Here is a 20,237-nt window from a genome sequence, read left to right on the forward strand (position 1 = left end):
CATGATGTCAAAAAGGTTGATTCTGGTTTCTTCTGACCACAGCACTTTCTACCAAGCCTTCTCTGAATCATTTAAATGTCCACTGACAAACTGAGTTGGGCCTGTATCTGCCTTCATGAGCAGTGGAACCTTGTGGGCAATCCAAAATTACATACTGTGTTATGAGGGGTGTATTTCCCACTTAAAGAACATTAATAAGATTTAGGCTGATCCACAAACTTCCTCATGATCGTCCTCACACCATAGGGCAAGACATACATATGGTCATTTTCAGGCTATATATATACATATATATACACATATACACACACACACACACACACACACATATACACATATATATATATATATATATATATACACACACACACACACACATATATACACACATATATATATATATATACACACACATATATATATATATATATATATATATATATATATATGTGTGTGTGTATATATATATATATATACACACACACATATATATATATATATATATATATATATATATGTGTGTGTGTATATATATATATATATATATGTGTGTGTATATATATATATATATATACACACACATATATATATATATATATATATATGTGTGTGTGTATATATATATATATATATATACACACACACATATATATATATATATATATATATATATGTGTGTGTGTATATATATATATATATATATGTGTGTGTATATATATATATATATATACACACACATATATATATATATATATATATATATGTGTGTGTGTATATATATATATATATACACACACACATATATATATATATATATATATATATATGTGTGTGTGTATATATATATATATATACACACACACATATATATATATATATATATATATATGTGTGTGTGTATATATATATATATATATACACACACATATATATATATATATATATATATATATATATATATATATGTGTGTGTGTATATATATATATATATACACACACACATATATATATATATATATATATATATATGTGTGTGTGTATATATATATATATATACACACACACATATATATATATATATATATATATATGTGTGTGTATATATATATATATATATACACACACATATATATATATATATATATATACACACACATATATATATATATATATATACACACACACACACACACACACATACATATATATATATATATATATATATATATATATATATATATATATATATATATGTGTGTGTGTGTGTGTGTGTGTGTGTGTGTGTGTGTGTGTGTGTGTGTGTGTGTGTGTACCCAAGTGTCTGGCATAACAAAACCAATTCAATCGAACAGAAGGTTGTTTAAAAAAAAGGTCACACAGCCACCATGGCACTCTGCAAACATGCGTGTTTTTACAAGAAGCACTCCATCTAACACCCTGTGTCAACACTTATCTATTCTGTTTTCCTCCCCAAAGGAGGTAGGCTTCACTCACTCAGCCAGAGACAAACTGACAGCACTGTAAGCTGTCACAGCACATTTACACACTTTGCACTCATTCAAAGTTTGGCTTCAATACATTTTGGGAATTGTTGTGCTACCTCAAACCCATCAAAATGACACTTCCAGAGTAAACCTGAAAAATATATTACTTTGAAGCACCCCAAACCTAGTTTTGAAAAACAATCTAAAACTTCAAGAAGTTTTTCAGCAGTTCAGGTTCATAGTTTTTGCTGCCACTTGCATCCTGAAAGCAAATCAATCAGCTAGATTTTGTTTATCCAATGAAATCACTCTGGTACATGGAAAGTTTCTGACTGTGCAAACAGTGAGGATTGATTTAAACTGAATGCATCTCCCCATTCATGCATGTCTTATTACCAAACTAACACGGTGGCACTGTCACTCACAAAACAATAGAAATTATGGTAATGATGCATTCAAATTCAAACCTTGTGACTGTTTTCCTAAAGCTGCAGAGTCAAGTTTATCCACAAAAGAAAACATATTTTTTGTGTTATTTAATGGGCTTTGGCAAGCTGGTGGAACCCAGTGTGTCTTTTGTAGTTCATTTATCACACTGGAAACAATACTGTCATCAATGAGTTTCTATGTATAAAATTAATGAGTAACAGATAACAGAATACTGTGGGTCTTTAGACAGAGACAGAAAACTGGGCTCAGATGGCTAGAAACTCTCCCCTGTGACATGCACACTGGCACAAAAGAAATACAGCTTACACACACACACACAGAAACGCACAATCATACACACAAAGGCAAATTATTTTTATACAGCTGTATGTTGCGGTTGTGGCGTCATCTCTATTGACTCACTGCAACAGACCCAACAAAGCTGTAACCAATTAATCTATTGATTAAATGACCACACAGAGTCTCTTTTCTCTCTGACACATACACACATTATTTGTAGATACAGCTCTTGCATGTGTATTGTAATCTGCTAAAAAGTAAATTAACTGAGTATAATTTTGAACCTGCACTGACAGCATTAACATCAGTGGTACTTTAAAACATTCACAATGACTCACTCTGACTCACTGTTACAGGTACACAACATTTTGCAGTCAAACAGTTAAGCTTCCCGAGTGAGGGAACTGACGCAGAAGTATCTCAGTTGAATTCTTGAAATATTAAGGGACGGTGCCTCAGTGCTTCCTTTATTACCTCCTTTAGTGTAGTATACACGTGGCTATCCTTTATGAAAGGAAAGAAGATAATTACATCACATACCCGTCCGACTGTTCGTGAAAAAGATCAATGAAACTGACAAAGTGATGCAGATCATTTAAATGTTATTTATAGATGCATTTTCCATTTCCATTAACTGTTTTGAACTTTCATCAGCAGCTGAACTATGAACATTGCACTGTGTAGCATGTAATGCTGCTTCTTATGCTTTTTGCATGAAAAACACAGATTTCTATGAGCTTTTGTGACCTATAATAATTGATCAAGGTGTGTCTAAGGTTTCGGGGTGGGGTTAAGCTAAATGATGGAATTCTACTTTGGTTCTAAAAATCCTAAACAGAGAGTCATGCATAATTACACACACACGCAATTAAAAAACTAAAATTATATATATATATATATATATATAATATTGCACTGCTTGTTTTCTTTTGTATGCAAATGAGGTTAGCAAAGAGGTTAAGTAAGATGCATATTTTGTAATCGATCTTCTGAACATTGTATTCAATATGGCATGTCTTATGTGTCTAGTGTACGTGACATTTTCCACCAACATCAAAGGAAAATTGATTATGAAAAGGAGGGAAATTCTTTTGACTATTCGACCATACCTATGTTTGAGAATGCCTGTGTTGGATACAGTTTACATAGTAATGAGTTTTTGAGGATCAGCGTCTCGCTAATAGGATCAATATTAGTCCCCTCACCCTGTTTCAGCCCCCTCCATTTCCCTACATAATGTCAATATTATAGCCATAATGCATAGAGGAATATTCAGAGGATTAGAGGACGCCACATGGAAATTCCCCTAACATTTACCAACAAGGTGAACATGCAGCAGCATATTATTAGTGAAATCTTTCTATTATAATCTTGATCACTGAGATCCTGCTGCATTACCTATAGGCTCCTGGTTTCAGAACACTTTACTGACATTTCTTTGAATCTGAAAAGTTGTCCTTGTAACAGCTGAAATTTTCCTTTTGTTGTTTATTAGAACACTCACTACTTAATCTAGGGCAGAGATGGCAAAGACTTCACATTTTTTCCTACTAGATTTGAATAAAACATTTTACCTCTTCAATAATTCTTTAATATAAGCGTCAAGCAATGCTTGTACTGAGAATGCATGGGGACAAACTTGACAGCCAAAACTGAAATACATCAAACTTACCATTTATGTATTTATTTTTCTTTGATTATATTTGTATTCTTCAGAGACATTTGAGTGATTCTTCTAATTTTCAAATGTGTCCATTATATTAGTATAAATTGATCATTCATTTAAAAATAGATTGTCTGAATATTTACTATAGAGCATTTTTATACAGAAGCTCTGTGAAAAGTAAAGGGAGAGTTTGACAAGGATCTGCGAGCTGATATTCAGTTGTCAGGCTTCTTTTAAGAAATTCTTAAAAATGCATATGAAATTCAAATGTGTAAATGTTTAAATACGATTTTTTGCATATACAGACACACGTGTGTAAAAAGAAGTGCACAAAAAAGTTAAAAGGTTGCAATACAAATCTGAAAAAATGCAGAAAACTAAAGTTCCCGCATATTGCAACTTAGTCTATTTACAGATCTTCTACCAGATATGTGAAGAAATATATACAGCCTTCTGTGGCCTCAGGGGAGCTGTGATAAATTTGATAAATCGCCTGATAAATTTAAGGCAGTGACAGTTGGGACTCCAGACTAAGCCTGAAAATGACCAAATCTTTGATTACTAGACCACTGTGGCCCACTTCTCATTTTACTTGAGTCTCCAGGGGTTTGCCAGTTGCTGGTTCCAAAAGTCATGCATCCATTTTTCATAAAAACCTCAAGTCAAGGTTTGCTACAAATAACAGGTTTTGTCTTTATTCGTATTACTACTTTAAGCACAAAGAAATGTTTAATCACCAGAATGGTCACTTTTAGTCACAACTGCAGCGCTGTCTTGTTTAAACTCTAAAATATCTTGTCCGTTTCTTTGAAAGGACAAAATTAAACATTGACCTAACAAATATTTCATGTGGATTTTAGGAGCTATATGAAAATGTTAATTACATTCTTTGTTGATCAAATCATGCATTAAATGAACTTTGCATTGTGTATACCATTGTGCACACTCACAAAGTCTGATTAGTTTATAGAGTTTGGCTAATAGCATTGATAGCTGCAGTAGCCTTGCTTTTTTTTTCAATGCTAGCACCCAAATCCAGATGCAGAATATGGTACACCTAGCTTTTGTAATGTAATTATACTCCAGTTTATCCTGACAAAGCCTAACATACGGCAACTTTTTTTTCTTGTTGTATTAAAGTATTGCAGAACAGCACATTTAAAACAACTGTCATCTGTTTACAACTTTCTTGCACAAAGTAAGATAGAGAGATGGAGGCTCAACCATCAGCCCTGCTGACTGCCATTGTAGAATTAAAATTGTACACTTAATTAACTAGTATTTCTGGCACTGACTGGCAAGGATAGCAACATTTAAACCTTGAGTCAACCAGTTGCACACATCCCTAGTCAAAATTTTTTTGTTCTATGCTTATTTTTCCTGCTAGCCAAAACTAATAACCTATCTCACATCATAAAGAACTGTAGATTAATCTTGCTAACTAAGCTTGCTATTCATGGGTATCATTAGCTGATTCTCAACCTTTCCTTCACAAACCCCCCCCCCCACAAAAAACGATGGCCACAATACTTCTTGGGTCCAAGACAGTAGCCAACAATCTAATGTTTGACAGCATGGTGGGGGTACGTCTGTCTTCTAGAAACAGCGTATGACTCAAGGCTATATAAGCGCCATTACCAAAACAAGATTGTTTTTTCTTGTTTCTATTTTGATTCACTCTCAAAGCATCCATCACAACTCTGACATTATTTATAAGAGTTCAATGCCAAATTAGTGGCGCACCTTAAAAATGCACTCATCCCAATCCAATTAAACTGCATAAAAATGAAATATCTACTGACTGATACATAAATCAGCATGTTTTAACACGCAATTAGAATTTATCCCCGCACACAAACAGATATATTATAATATAACAGTATATTGGCATAGAAGTAAAATTATTCAATTAATCGCAGACAATATGCTTTCACAAAATATTTTATACACATTCACTGACTTTAATTTCTCATGCATTTCTAAGCAAATTTAATAAACAACAACAGGCTATCTGGGCATAATTTCATAAGCCCAGTATGTTTAAAACCCTCCACTGATCCAATATCTAATAGAGAGCTTATGGTGAACCTCTGTCAGGGTTGGTATTATCTCAATAAATCCTATTTCCAAATTGAAAGTAATACTCCTCAAACATTTAGCCAGCATCAGTTTTTTTTTTAACTCTACACCTTTTCAGCTTAACATTTAAATACATATCATCAAAAACAATCAAATATAACTGCTGTGAATAGAACATGTGAATAGCTCAGAGGAGTATCAGGTAGAAGCTGCATGCTGTTACGCGAGATACAGTTCATTTCTTTGTTCTCTGTCATACAGCTCGTATCTGTGAAATATCTGTTGTTCTGTTTAATCCCAGCTTGTTAATGAAATGCCTGAAGCGCATTTATGAGGGGCCATTCTTTCTTTCATCATTCCTTTCCACTCCACTAGTACCACATCACACACTACCTCACCTGTTTTTGGATTAATAGAGAAGAAATTCTGCGGGTTGCCGGCAGTAATACGATAACTCAGACGACTGGGTATAGCAGTGAGATCGGGGTCTTGCGCCTGAATACGAATGACTGACACATCCTTTGGAGAGTTTTCCATGATAGTCGGGTGGTAGATAGGATCTGAGGTGAGGGGAGCATTATCATTGACATCTTCTACCTGAGCAGAGACAAAGAAGAAAAGAAGACATGAAACAACAAAGCAAAAAGAGGAGAAAAAGAGGAGAAAAAGGCAATAAATATTCATCATTTGAGTTGGATCTTTGAATGGCAACAAATACATGGATAGTAGCCCTCTGAATTTGCACGCACTGTAATATTGTTCTGTTGTGATTTTAGTATCTTTGTTAATCAGTCTGGGTCTGGGTTGATATGTTATCAATCACAAAATGGAAATATATTTGCCAGAAAATGTCAAAGATGTCACACTCCAAATTAATTTCCCTTCTAACAGCATAGATCTAGAATATTTATGGCAAGCAGTGGGTTGATTGAGCATTTGCTGGAAGGCACAGAGAGCCAAGACAGTTCAGCCGGTGAACAGAAGCACCTGTGCCTGATTAATCTCCCCATTTTTCCATGTGATGAATAGGCCGGGAGTAAAGCACCCACTCACATAACCACACGTGGATATCCTGAAGCCAGAAAAGGCTGCTTGTCTTTTTTTCCCTTTTATACACAGCTGAACTCTTCCTCAAAGGGGGAGCAGTGATGTAGCAACTATGTGTGTATTTGAGTGTTTAGACGGTGGAAAAACTTAAGGGCAAATAAATTAGAAAAAACTTGAAGCAGAGAATTCCCATACAGTGTATCTCTTGCTTACAGACTGAGTGCTGAGTACAGAAATCAAGAGAGTAACACACTCGTTTTGCATCATACTGTTTGGATGTAATGCTTTACAAGAATTTTATAGTATAAACATCAAAATTACCCTGGAGGGTAACGTTGACTGGCTGTAAACTTTTATCAGTGACTGCCATTGAAAAATAAGCTACTTTTACAGTTAAAAAAGCTGAAAAGTTATAACCTGACATAATTTTAATGTAGTTAACGAGAAGTTACGCATAAAAAGTGCATAACTGTACCCTGCATAACTAAATATGATTTTTCCATGTACAATAAATACACAGATAAACTTGAAATGACCTAAAACTGGTATACTTTCAATTAAAATGCGATTGGATATGCTGGAAGTGAAATTAAGGGAGTAACACACTGGCAAACCATATTTTGAATATAAAACAATCTTACCCTGTAGACTTCTTGTCTACAGAAGCTCAGTAATGGCTAAGACTGCTGTACCAGTCATCTAATGGCACTTGGCATACAAAGATCACTTGAACTTTGTTTTTTTGTTTTGTATCTACACTCACTGGCCCTTTGTACATCTATTCAGCTGCTCATTAATGAAAATATCCAATCAGCCATGGCATAAACATGGCAGCAATTCAATGCATTAAGGCATGTAGACAAGGTCAAAATGATATGCTGACAGGAAGGCAACAGTAACTCAAATAACCACTCCATACAGCAAAGAAGGATACAAGAACATCTCTGAATGCACAACAGGTTGAACGCCGAAGCAGATTCTTTTCTAAATGTACTTGTATATTGTTCACATGTTGAAATAAATTACCAATCAATCAATCAATCAATCAATCAGATGGACTACAGCAGCAGAAGACCACACTGGGGCCCTTCCAGCCATGTAAGAAACAGAAACTGAGGCTACAGTCCGTATGGCCTCACCAGGGTCAGAATTTGGCTTAAAAAACATGAAAGCATACGCCCCTGCTTTGTGTCAACAGCTTAGACTGCTGGTGTCACGGTTTGGAGATATTTCCTTTGTATATCTTGGGCCACAAACAGAGCATAGTTTAATCACCACATAGTTTAACCACCACTGCCTTTCTGAGTATTGATGATGACTGATGATGATCCCTTTATGATCACAGTGATCACATCTTCTGCCATGTCACAAAGCTCAAATCATCTCATACTGGTTTCTTGGACATGACATGAGTTTACTGTACTCAAATGCCCTGCACAGTCACCAGCTCTCAGTCCAATAGAGCATTGTTGATTCTGTCTCCAAGAAATAAGGCAGTTCTGACGACAAAAAGACATCCAAACTGCTACCAGCAGCATGTACCAGGTGTATTTAGTAATAGCGCACTTTGGGGACATCCATTTAAGGCTTAAAATTACAAGGGAAAATTATCTGCTTGTTATGTTCAATGCTATAAAAGTCTGTGGGTAAATGTATTTAACATAATGATTCAATAGGCAGTGGATTCTATACCTGGATGAAGACTTCAACAGAAGCTGACAGAGGTGGAACCCCCCTGTCCATGGCACAGACAGTCAGCCAGTAAGAGTCTTTGGTCTCACAGTCCAGGATACCAGAAGTGTAAATCACCCCTGTTGAAGCAGAGAGAAAGATTAATGCAGTTTTTACCTGGCTTTGAATACTTATCTATTAAGGGTGTGTGTGTGTGTGTGTGTGTGTGTGTGTGTGTGTGTGTGTGTGTGTGTGTGTGTGTGTGTGTGTGCGAGAGAGAGAGAGAGTGCCAGAAAAAGAGAGAGAGAGAAACTGGCTGTTATCTGTAAAATACATTACAATCCTTAAAAGATCTCTTAGGAATGTCTTTGAATACTAAGTTTCCAGAGGCAAGCACACAAATTTAGACTAAAACTTTGTGTCCTGGCTTCAGTGACATTCACAGGCATTAGTGGTGCCACTGTAGTCACCTTCAATGTTTCAGCTTCTCTACGGCTAATCACAACTGACCAAACTGCTCCCACTGCTATTTGCTTAGTGCTAAATGCACCCTGAGCTGCCCTACACCAATAAAGACACACACATATATATGCACACACAAAGACACCCAGACATTCACATATATTGACTGGCGTGTGCTTAGTGGCCTTAAGGAAAATGAGTAGCTGACAGTTTTGGTGACCTCTTCGGGGACAAAGAGAATATTTACAATGGTTGACACATGGACACAACTTAAAAAAAAAAGAAAATCCGTCATCCAGGACTTTTCACAAAACCATTTAAAAAAAGACACATGCACACACGGTCTACGGTTTTAGGGTTCATTTGTTTCTTTTCTATTCGCTCCCAAGAGTATGGCATTGTAGAAACACAACGGCATGTGTTACATTAGTGTGACATTGTATACATTGCAGAAATCCAAAAAAAAGAACACTAACACTCGCAGTATCATTTCTATCAGTAAAAAATAAAGACAAGTCAGACAGAAACACGCAGGCTGAAAAAACGTTTCAGCTCAGGAACACAAACTCTCACCAGATCTGCAAGCTCCTGTTAAATAAAGGCTCCTTTGAGACATAGAGAGCCTGCACAGCATGAGCATGCACAGCATTTGTGCTTAGATTTACATACATTTAAACCCAACAAGCTGTCACACAAGCTGAACTTGGGCAGGTGAGCAAGCTCAAATTTAATTTGTTTTTTTTATGTTTTTATTTCATGGTTATGATCTTCTTCATTATATAAGAATGGCTGCACAGGAGTATTGGCAGTTGGATGATCTAGCCTATTGTGATGCTAAATTCCTAATCATTAAAAAATTCTATAGCCACAACCATTTACAGTACATTGCAAAAATCCAGATTTTTTTCCTATTTCTAAAGGACATAACATTCAGATACTGTTGATGCCTTGTAGATGTTTCTTTTGTCCTCCACTTGTCCATTTTTTAAGGAAACACTGAACACCATACTGAAATATGCCAAGTTTTCAGCTAAAAGCTATTTAGTAATTACATTGTTGGTGCAGAAAACACTATTTCATGGCTGTGAAAATGTGTAATCGATGGCATTTTTATGCAGATTAAACTAAAGAAATTGGAACAAATGATGTATTTTTGCATCATTATTTAAAAAGTTCCTAAAGATACAATTTAAACTTGGTTCTTTAGTAAGTTGTCTAATGTTTAAACCCAACACTAGTTCATCGCTTGAGCTGGGTGCCTTTTTAAGGCTTATTAAGTCGTAGCCCAGTGTTAAGTAGTTTAACAGACAAGAATAAACATTGCTCTGAAAATGGTCACAGGGACTGGGCTGAAAGTGAGTGAAAAAGCAGCCAACGTCCAAAGAAAAAATTTGAAAGACCTTCGGAAAGTCTGCATAACTGTTGATTAAGACAACTTTAAAAACTATAGGTCTGGCTCCTTGGAAGCAAAATATAAAGGCATGAGGGGTGGCCAAAGACTTTGCACAGTACCGTAGGTACCATAAAAGAAAAGCTGCTGCTTTATAGATAACTAAAGAAGTGCTAGGAAAAGGTGATCTACTGTGCTCATTTCCAGCTCCATGTTTTAATCTCAGACTTTACTAAAGTAGCAGTACATTAACTCACATTTCCTTATTTATCTTATGCTGTGCCTTGATGCAGCCCTTCAATTTATCTACGGTACTTTCTGAGGCAAAGTGTTTTGGCTTCCCAGCTTCCTGCTGCCCCTTAGAAAATATGGTCTGAAGCACAAGTAGTGGTTCTCTCAGATGGCTATACTTACGATAATTTCTTTTCTTTTCTTGCACAGACCAAAGAGCAGAAACACCTCTTTAAACCCTTTTAAGTGCATCAGATCATCCGTACATAATCTGAATATAAGCTCATTATTTATATATATGTACATACACATGTGTGTATATATATATATATATATAGCAGAAATTTTGGCTTTTGGGGCAAAAATGAGGCTAAACTGGGTATCATTTCACTTAACCAAATGAAAAAATGAACGCCTCTAGTCAAAACTCTAAGAGGAACTCTAGGAATTCCAACCCCTGGAGTATCATGCTCAATGCTACAACAAAGTACTCAAAGAAACCCGAGAACAAGTTTGACATCAGTTCTTCTTTCTCAATATGCTGAAAAAGACAGCGATTTATCTTTTCAGACATATTTAATAATTGTTTGTGGTGTTGGAGGAAAGAAAGCTTGTCATACGGCAGATCTGTTGCATAACTTTGCCTTCAATTCATCCACAAGATCTGCATCCCCAGGTACACACAAATAAATCAGACTATGCCAGAAAGTGGCAGTATGTCTGATTATGACTAAGCCGCTGCCCAGGACACACACAATGCATAGTAAAAGTGTTTGCTAAGATACACCCTTACCCTGTCGTCCTTGACCATGTCCTTTTCAAACCTCATCTCTGTCAGACAGCTTGACAGAGAGACAAGGAAAACAGAGCTGGCTGTTTCCAAAGCTCTTTGAACTTTAAGACCGACAGGCACTATTCAGTGAATTCAATATAAATCTGACTCGACAGCATCCATTCTCACCATAAATAACACACTTCAAATAGTGAACAAAAAAAATTGAAGGGTCACAGCACATTTTCTAATCTGGAACTTCAGCGTTTGGTTGGGTTTACATCCATCTGCCGCGTCTATTCACCATCCCCATTCTTGAGAAACAGGTTTTGTGATCCCATTTTTTAATTAATGTCTCCATATCAAATAATTGATCCTAAGATTGATGACAAAATATTGTGTGCATTTCTCTATTGAGACACAACTGAATAGCTCTGAATGTGCTATAAAAGAGGACATCAGAAAAATATATGGCCTATTCATTTTAATAAATGAAGACTGAGTGCTTTTTAAAAGTGTTTGCTTGTAACTTAAAGAATGCCTTATCCTGACTGTGACAAATCCTGGAGCTTGCAAACCCACTAATAGAGGAGCAGTGGCGTTTGACAGCTGTCCAATGAGAAATTGCAGGGCTTGCTTTCCACCCAAACCAATGACAGGAATACAAATTTTTGTTCAAAGTGCAGGGGAGCTAAGGTTTAAAGCCAGAGAAGATCCGTCTTCTTTTCTGTTAGCCCATGTGTTTTCCACCCACGTATGATTGAGTCATTTAAACATCTAAATATCAAACGCGGGAAAAGAGGGCACTCATTAACAGCAGCTATGACTGACAATAGGGGTGTCATGGGCTATGCATGATGCATCAAAGAGCTGATTTACAAACTACAAGTGAGGGTGGGAGTAAGGGGTGCATTAGCTGAGACGGGTTAAACAAAAGAGAGTTCTCATTCTTTCTATTTTTCTCTCTGTCCCTTTCACTCTCACTCACTGTCCATCTCACTCTCTCATCACATATTTAGTTCTGGCACTAAGAGCCACAGATTGACAAGCAGCAAGAGCAAAGCCACTCAACATGGCAGCTAAATGCATGGTGGGAGTACAAAGCAGTGCTACTCTGTCCGTGCCTGACAACGCTGACTTCTACACGATAAAATGAAGCACTTGATGATAAGGGAAAACTTGGCATGTTCTTACTGTATCGTGTCCTTCGATAGTAAAATGCATTAGCATTTCACATGCTTAGGGAAAAAAACTCTAAGTTATAAAAAGAAAAACTTTCCAGAAGACATTAAAATATATATATATAGGTCTGGGAGGAAGAAAGCTGTATTTTCTTTTGACACTTTTTATGTACTCCTGACTCCCCTGCATGCTTTTCCTTCCTCTCTTCGCTTCACTTCCACTTCCCTCTCCCTTCACTTTCTGCTCTAACAAGCAGTCTGATTTCCCCTGGAAAATCTACACTCAGTAAATGTTCTCACTGGCTCTGATGCTCCTTACTGAGGTATTAATACTCCAGGGAATAAAAACCCCAAATACTATTACAGGCATTTGTATGGATCAGTACATGCACTGTAAAACTGTTTTGCTGATGAGTACACAGCATACATAGAGTATGCAAATATATAAATGTAGCTGTTTAAAGCTTGCAATTACAAAAATTAACCATTTTATTTAATGCACAGTTTTCTAATAGCATGATGATCACAACATGATCATCGCCTGTCCTTGTTGTATTGTTTACTTTTGCCACATCTGCTTAGACAGTGATTGGTGGCTTTTATTTAAAACTATTCATGTATGCAGTGAATGGTTTGACAGGCAATACTAACTCTGGGAAACTAGGTTTCCTATTCAAAATTAAAATATGGATGTGTCAAATAAAATATAAACAACAGCGATAACTGCAAAAGCTGTATATTTATTTTAAGATGGGATTAGAAAAAAACTGCCATGTGAAGAAGAAAGAGAACGCGAAGGCTCACTACCTGCAAGTATATTAAGTCTCATTCACTATATGTAGGGAAGAGCAAATGAGGGTCTGGTTTCAGCATGAAGGTTCAGCATTTCAGCACCATGGACAGACACTGAACTGTTAGGTTTAAAAGCTTCAGTATGATGGACAAAAGCAGAGACTGCAATGATGCAATCATGACTGGTGGAAAAGAAAGAGTTCTTAGTCACACTTTTTCAGGTTTTCATGAAAAAGTATTGATGACAGTAGCTATAAATGTTTAAGCATACATCCATGTGCCCACAACACAGCTGTTTATCTGATTTAACAACAAAAAAAAAAAAGCAAATTGTAAGATCTTATTGATGTGCTCATGTTATTAATTTTCAAGTTTTACATTTAATGACATGCACCTTTTTGGGGAAGGGGGAGGCACTGTGGATGTTTTGTGCATTTGTATCTGCGCTATCTTCAGTAGTTAGGCCCTAACATTCAGACAATACTCACAGTTAAGACTAAAATTTAAGTTGCACAGCTATAGTACATGACCCAATATGCACTAAAATGAGGCGTCCTATTTTCACATTTGGTATTTGATTCATTTTATCCCTGGGTGAGTGAGTCATGGCTTCTTGTTTGGATCAACATGTCTTCAGCAGCAGTTTCACACTGCAGGAAAGTTGGAGTGTGCATGCTTATTTTGGGTCAGGCCTCCTTAAATAAGTCATAGTGATTTCTCCGTACTTGGGAAGGACGGGGCTGTTGTGCAGGAGAGCCTTGATCAATGTTAGCCGCTCAGCACTGGATGAGTTGTACAGAGCGGCCTGAGGCCCAGCCAATGTGGCTGCCATGCTGCCCTCATTACAGTAATGATCTCCCAGTACACAGCTCCCACGTGAGGCCCCATTAACACAGTGACTGTCGCTATACCTCGCACGCTCTTTGAATTTCTTTCTGTAACAAACATTTTCACATTGACTCAAGAACTGACAAGTGGCCATACTTTCTCTACAAATTACAATTAAACAAATCAAATAAAAACCTAGGCAAGCCATCTTGAAAGGCATGTGAAAATATTTCCTATGCAAAAACTTAGATGTTGATATTCTAAGCATGGCACTATGGGTTATTGGATTTTCACTTTACATAAATAGGCTTAGAAATTGATCTTGTGTCACACCTGTGTCTTCGTCAATCGTAAAAGTGCCCAGGCCGCTGCCACCTTGGATAGAGTACTTCAGCACGCCATCTCGTCCCTTGTCGTCATCTTTAGCGTTGACAGTCATGACACTTGTTCCTGCACGAGAGTTCTCCTTCACTGAGCCTCTCACAGCAAAGTCGGAGAAGTAAGGCGCATACAAATTCTCATTGACATCCACCACCTGAAGAAATGTAATGGTGCACATTAATTATGACAGAAAAACTGTGTGATATTATCTGTAGTATGCAATTGTGTGGCATCAGTAGACCATCTGTATATTTCACTTTTGTACACGTTATTCCCTGTCTTGGAAGTTAAATGTACCGTGAGCTAAATGCTGTCACGCATTTAATCATCTATCTAACCGGTGTCATAAAAATGAGTGAAGAATTAAAGGAAGAAAGATCTAAAAAAATACAATTGGACATCTTGTCAACAACTGCAACCTTGAAAATAACCAACCAAATCATCAATGATAATGTAAATTGACAAAATTGATCATTGGATTTTTTTTCTGGACAGCACACAAGAGAGGTAAAGAAAAGAGTGCAGTGGGTGGAGAAAAGCCTCAGGGGTGATTTGCCAATGAAGAATAACAATAAGAGTTAAAGGGAAGGTTCACAAAATGGTAGCGAGACCTGTTTTAATGTATGGTTTGGAGACGGTGGCACTAACAAAAAGACTGGAACCTTAACACCCCAAATTATTGATAATAATGTAAGCTGACAAAATTGATTATTTGCATTTGGGAGGCAGGGCTGGAGGTGGCAGAGCTGAAGAGCACTGGGAGTATCCAGAATGGACAAGATTAGAAAAAAGCATGTCAAAGGAACGGGTCCGGTTAAGCAGTTTGGAGGCGAAGTCAGAGAGGCAGGACTGAGACTGTTTAGATGTGTGGAGAGAAGGGATGATGAAATTATTTTACAAAGGATGTTAGATATGGAGTTGCCAGTTAGGATCACACACAAGATTTATGGATGAAGTAAAGGAGGACATGTAGCAGATTGATGTGACAGGTGCTAGGGATAGGGTGAGATAGAGGCAGATGATCTGCTATGGTGATCCCTGAGATGTAGAATATTTGAGCATGTGTGCTACGCACCTCTACCTCCACAAACGTCTGGCTCCTAAGGCTGGGGATTCCTCTGTCTTCAGCAAGCAGCGTCAGGTTGAAAAACTGTTGTTTCTCAAAGTCCAACTCCTTTCTAATTCTCAATACCCCACTTATAGGACCGATCTATAAAAAAGAATTACATCATAAACAATCTATACTTCAATAAATGTAAAAATAAAAATCTTAACGTGTGCAAGATTCTGTTCACACTGTGTCATCACCTACCTCAAAAGTGCCATTAAAGTCATTGATTAAGGAATATCGAACTTGTCCTCCAGGTCCAATGTCTGGGTCCTGAGCCTGCACCCAGGTAATCACAGTCCCGGGCGGGAGATCCTCTAGTACTCGAGCACTATAGCTGGTAGGGATGAAAGCTGGAGCGCAATCATTGACATCCTCCAAGATTACACTTAGAGTAGTCACTGAGGACCTTCGAGTGCCTCTTTCAGCCATGTCTCTGACTTCAATCTTCAATATGAATATTGGAAATGTTTCTCTATCCAGCTGGCTAGCAACAAATACACTTCCAGTTTCACTGTCAATCCCAAACTGAGGAACACTGGTGAGCATTATATAGGAGAGCTGTCCATTCTGACCCATGTCTCTGTCAAATGCAGTGATGGTTATAACCTCCATGCCAATGGCTGAGTTTTCTGAAACAAGGGCAGAGTAGCTGTCCTGATAAAACTGAGGGTCATTGTCGTTTGTATCCTCAATGATCACTGTCAGTAATCTCCAACTGGACATCTGAGGAATGCCCTGATCATAGATGGTGATATTAAGGAAGTAACGATCCACTCGTTCACGGTCGAGTGGCCGCAGTATAGTTATCAGCCCACTCTCCATGTTTATATTGAAGCAGTTTTCTTTGTTACCATCAGAAATGGAAAAGAGAACGCGGCCATTAAAGCCTGTGTCACCATCTCGCGCTCGCACCTGAAATACACTGGCACCGGGAATGAGGTCTTCTCTCACGAGAATGCTTGTAGGCAAGGCTTCAAACTGTGGAGGCTGTTTGTTCGTAGAGAAAATATCTGTGTAGCTCTCATCTGGTCTCGGTCTAGCCATAGCAGATGCCTTTGAGAGCATTTTTTCTGCCAAAAGCTGGGCTACCCTTGTGTCCTTGCAGTTGAACCCTCTGGGGGGAATCCTACCCCTCACCACTGATATATTCACAAATGTGGGATCAGAGAACATCTCTCCATCTGTTGCAACAACTTTGAAGTTGAATACACCACTTTTTAAACTATCCACTGCTAACGATCTTTTCAGTGACAAAGCCCCAGAGTCTGGATTTAAGTTAAAATAATCTAACTCATTCCCAGAGAGTATCTTGTACTCAACTAGTCCTAGCTCGTCCATGTCAATTGCTGACAAGGTGACAACAGTCTGGTTGACAGGGAAATCACGGCTTATCATCCCTCTGCAAGAAACCTTCTCAAAAAGAGGCTGATTGTCGTTGATATTTATTACACGTATGGTGATATTAACCTCACTCTCCCTTCTGTAGGGTGAACCCCAGTCAGAGGCACGCACTGCGAAAGTGTAGATATCATCTGATGATTCAAAGTCCAGATCTCTAGTAATTCTCACCTCCCCTGTTTTCTGGTCTATGCTAAATGGAAGAGACTGTTCACCACTAATAGTGTGACTTACATACCCATTCTCCCCTTTATCATCATCCACAGCAGAGACCACAAGGACAACAGTACCTACAGGTACGCTCTCGTTGACGACAATATTGTAGAATGGCTTGTTGAACACTGGAGAGTTGTCATTAGCATCCTCGATTTGAATTTGGACACTTGTTCGCTGCTCACTTATCATATCAACTACCTCCATCACCATGAAATCCTGTGATATCCTTGTAAGCTGCCTGGTGGTCATAATAACTCCAGTCAAAGGGTTTATATCAAAGTACACTGGATCTGAAGGGTTGCTGAAGCTGTAATTGACTCTCAGAGGAGCCGGGGATATTTTCACCACTGCTATAACAGAGCCTGGGGGAGCGATTTCACTCAGCGTGACTATATAAACATCTTTTTCAAAACTCGCCATCACTGGGTCCGGTTTTGTAACCAACAACTGAACAATTTGGGTATTAGAAAACTTGGGAGGCATACCTCTGTCCTTGGCCTGAAATGTTAAGTTGCAGCCATAGGGGAATGTATCCCAGCTGACAGCTTCCGACGTTTTAACTCTGTACTCATTCCCAACAGGCGAACGATCAACCACAAACTGCTCGAAGGGATCCCCCTCAATGATGGACACCCACTCTATATCTCCGGATATTCCTTCATCTTTGTCCTCCACATTAATTACTGCATACACGGGATTCTTTTCTTCCCACGATGGAACAACAGCGACTGCACTAAGAACGGGAGCAAATTCATTTACTCGCTGCACAGTTAGTACAAGCCTTGCTGTGCTGCTGATACCACTGTTCCCATAGAGTTTCATCCCTCTGTCAACCACCTGTACCTCCAGCTCAAATCGGTCCTGTTTGTCCATCCTTGGTCGACCAGTCAGGGTGATGACCCCGCTCGTCGGATGAACAGCAAAAAGATCTATTTTATTCTTGAAAAAGTAGTAAAACTCTCCATTCGAGCCTACGTCAGCATCTGTGGCTGTCACACGTCCTATGCTGGCACCCAGAGGGGCACTCTCAGAAACAACAAATGTGTAGGAAGTTGGGGAAAATAGAGGTCGAAGGTCATTTGTATCCAAGACCTTGATATAAACAGTGGTTAAAGCCTCTAGACCTCCTGGGGCCGAGGCCTTAACTGTCAGAGTGTAATTATCCTGTACTTCCCGATTCAGTATAGCACCACTACCTCCATTAGTGCATATGCGGAGAAAACAAAAATCTCCCATTACAAAATCTTCAGCCTGAAAGATGCCTTCACTGTCTCCCAACACAATGGAGTATTTTATCTCAAAAGACCAAGGTGGCCCGAGAATGATGCCCATTTTGGCTTCACTTTTGGTATAGGTTCTTGCAGCAGAGTTCTCAAAAATGGACACATTATATGCAGGCTGAGTGAAGAGCAGCAAGCGTTGCCCTGCTCTAGAATCTGTCAGAAGCTGGGCACGGGTTGAGTGGAAACATATGAAGAGGAAGAAGAAAAAGAAAATAAAAAGGAAAGGAAGAGAGAAGCTGGGCAGGGGGTGCATATTTCCCCACCGATTGGGCTTCATCACTATCCCATCATCCAGTCACCCTGTATTTGGAAAGAATCACAATTAAAATAAAGGACTTGATTTTAGTTGGTCATTCAGTAGGAATGTGTGTTCTGCTGATAAAAAAAAAAAAAAAACTTTGGATGATCAGGCACAAAAACATTTTAGAGGGAGTTATTATCACTACATTGATATGATGATGCTCACACTTTGCATTGAAACAATGAGAAAGGCTGTGAAGCAACGAATCAACTTCAAACCACAGCTCATTTGCACAGTCTCACAGAAACACATCATGTCATCTAAATAAAATAACAGGGGTCATAATAATAAAGACTCCTTTAACAGAGACAAGCAGGGCTGTGATATTTTCAGAAAGTAGAACATAATTACAACAAACACATCATTGTGAAAGCACAGACAACCAATTAAAAAACCAATTTAACAAGTGTCAGACAACAAAAAGGGCAAAATAATAAAAACAAAGAAGTTTAAAAATCTTTTCTTCTTCTGTTGCCTACAAATTTTTATTGCTGTTTTTTAACTATTGCTTTAGATACCGTGCCATTCACCTAAACCATAGGTCTCTACATGATCGTGACTCAACTTCGAGAAACACTGAAATATATCGGATCTATAGATAGGACTGTACCAGCAATAAATAAATAAATAAATAAATCTTCAATCACAATCCAGCGATTTAACATCAACATCCCTGCTGAGAGGCTATGCCGGGAGATCTGCACAATCGTGTCCTGCAGTAATCCAGTGAAACGCGTCTCTGCAAAATCCACGAGTTTATTAACTTACACTTTGTTGCTACAGTGTGTCGCTTAAGTACCGGTACTGCATACATTTGTACAGACTTCACTTACACATTGCAAAGTGACCTACCTTTAGATGAAACCGATGCAATCAGTGAAATTAAATCCTGTCCCATTCTCACTCAATAATTACAAAAAAGAAAAGAAAGAAAGGCAAAATGGCCGCTTATGGATGCGCGAAAAAAAGCCTTTAGATATATCCCGATAGGCAGTTATCTAGTACACTGCAGCTATCCTCGTAAAACTATATAGCTATTGCCCCCGTTCCATGCACCTGATAACTGTAAGCCTGAGTGCAGAGGGCTATCCCGGCTTGCATTTGCAATAGTTACAACCAAACTAAGATTAGATAAGTTCTACATTCGTTTTCTATAAGGTTAAAGTCCGAGAGAGATGTGAACCAGAGAAGATGTCGCTTATTGCAAGTTTGGAA

The 20,237-nt window shown here is 37.9% G+C and overlaps 1 protein-coding gene across 1 annotated transcript in view; it reads right to left on the reverse strand.

Annotated features, from left to right (window-relative positions):
* The window catches only part of fat3b (FAT atypical cadherin 3b), a 65,431-nt gene extending 46,433 nt beyond the window's left edge, over positions 1–18,998 (reverse strand). The window contains exons 1-5 of the mRNA XM_085470315.1: positions 16,026–18,998; positions 15,789–15,923; positions 14,666–14,867; positions 8,698–8,816; positions 6,357–6,555 (exon numbers count right to left, since the gene is read on the reverse strand). Coding sequence (XP_085326441.1) covers positions 6,357–6,555; positions 8,698–8,816; positions 14,666–14,867; positions 15,789–15,923; positions 16,026–18,998 — 3,628 coding nt within the window. The remainder of the gene's footprint in view (positions 1–6,356; positions 6,556–8,697; positions 8,817–14,665; positions 14,868–15,788; positions 15,924–16,025) is intronic.
* Between the last annotated feature and the right edge of the window lie 1,239 nt (positions 18,999–20,237).

The sequence above is a fragment of the Copadichromis virginalis genome, linkage group LG10, assembly GCF_057382275.1.
Source record: "Copadichromis virginalis isolate Kocher_CV1m ecotype Utaka linkage group LG10, C_Virginalis_male_GT1.1, whole genome shotgun sequence".
NCBI classification, from domain to species: domain Eukaryota; kingdom Metazoa; phylum Chordata; class Actinopteri; order Cichliformes; family Cichlidae; genus Copadichromis; species Copadichromis virginalis.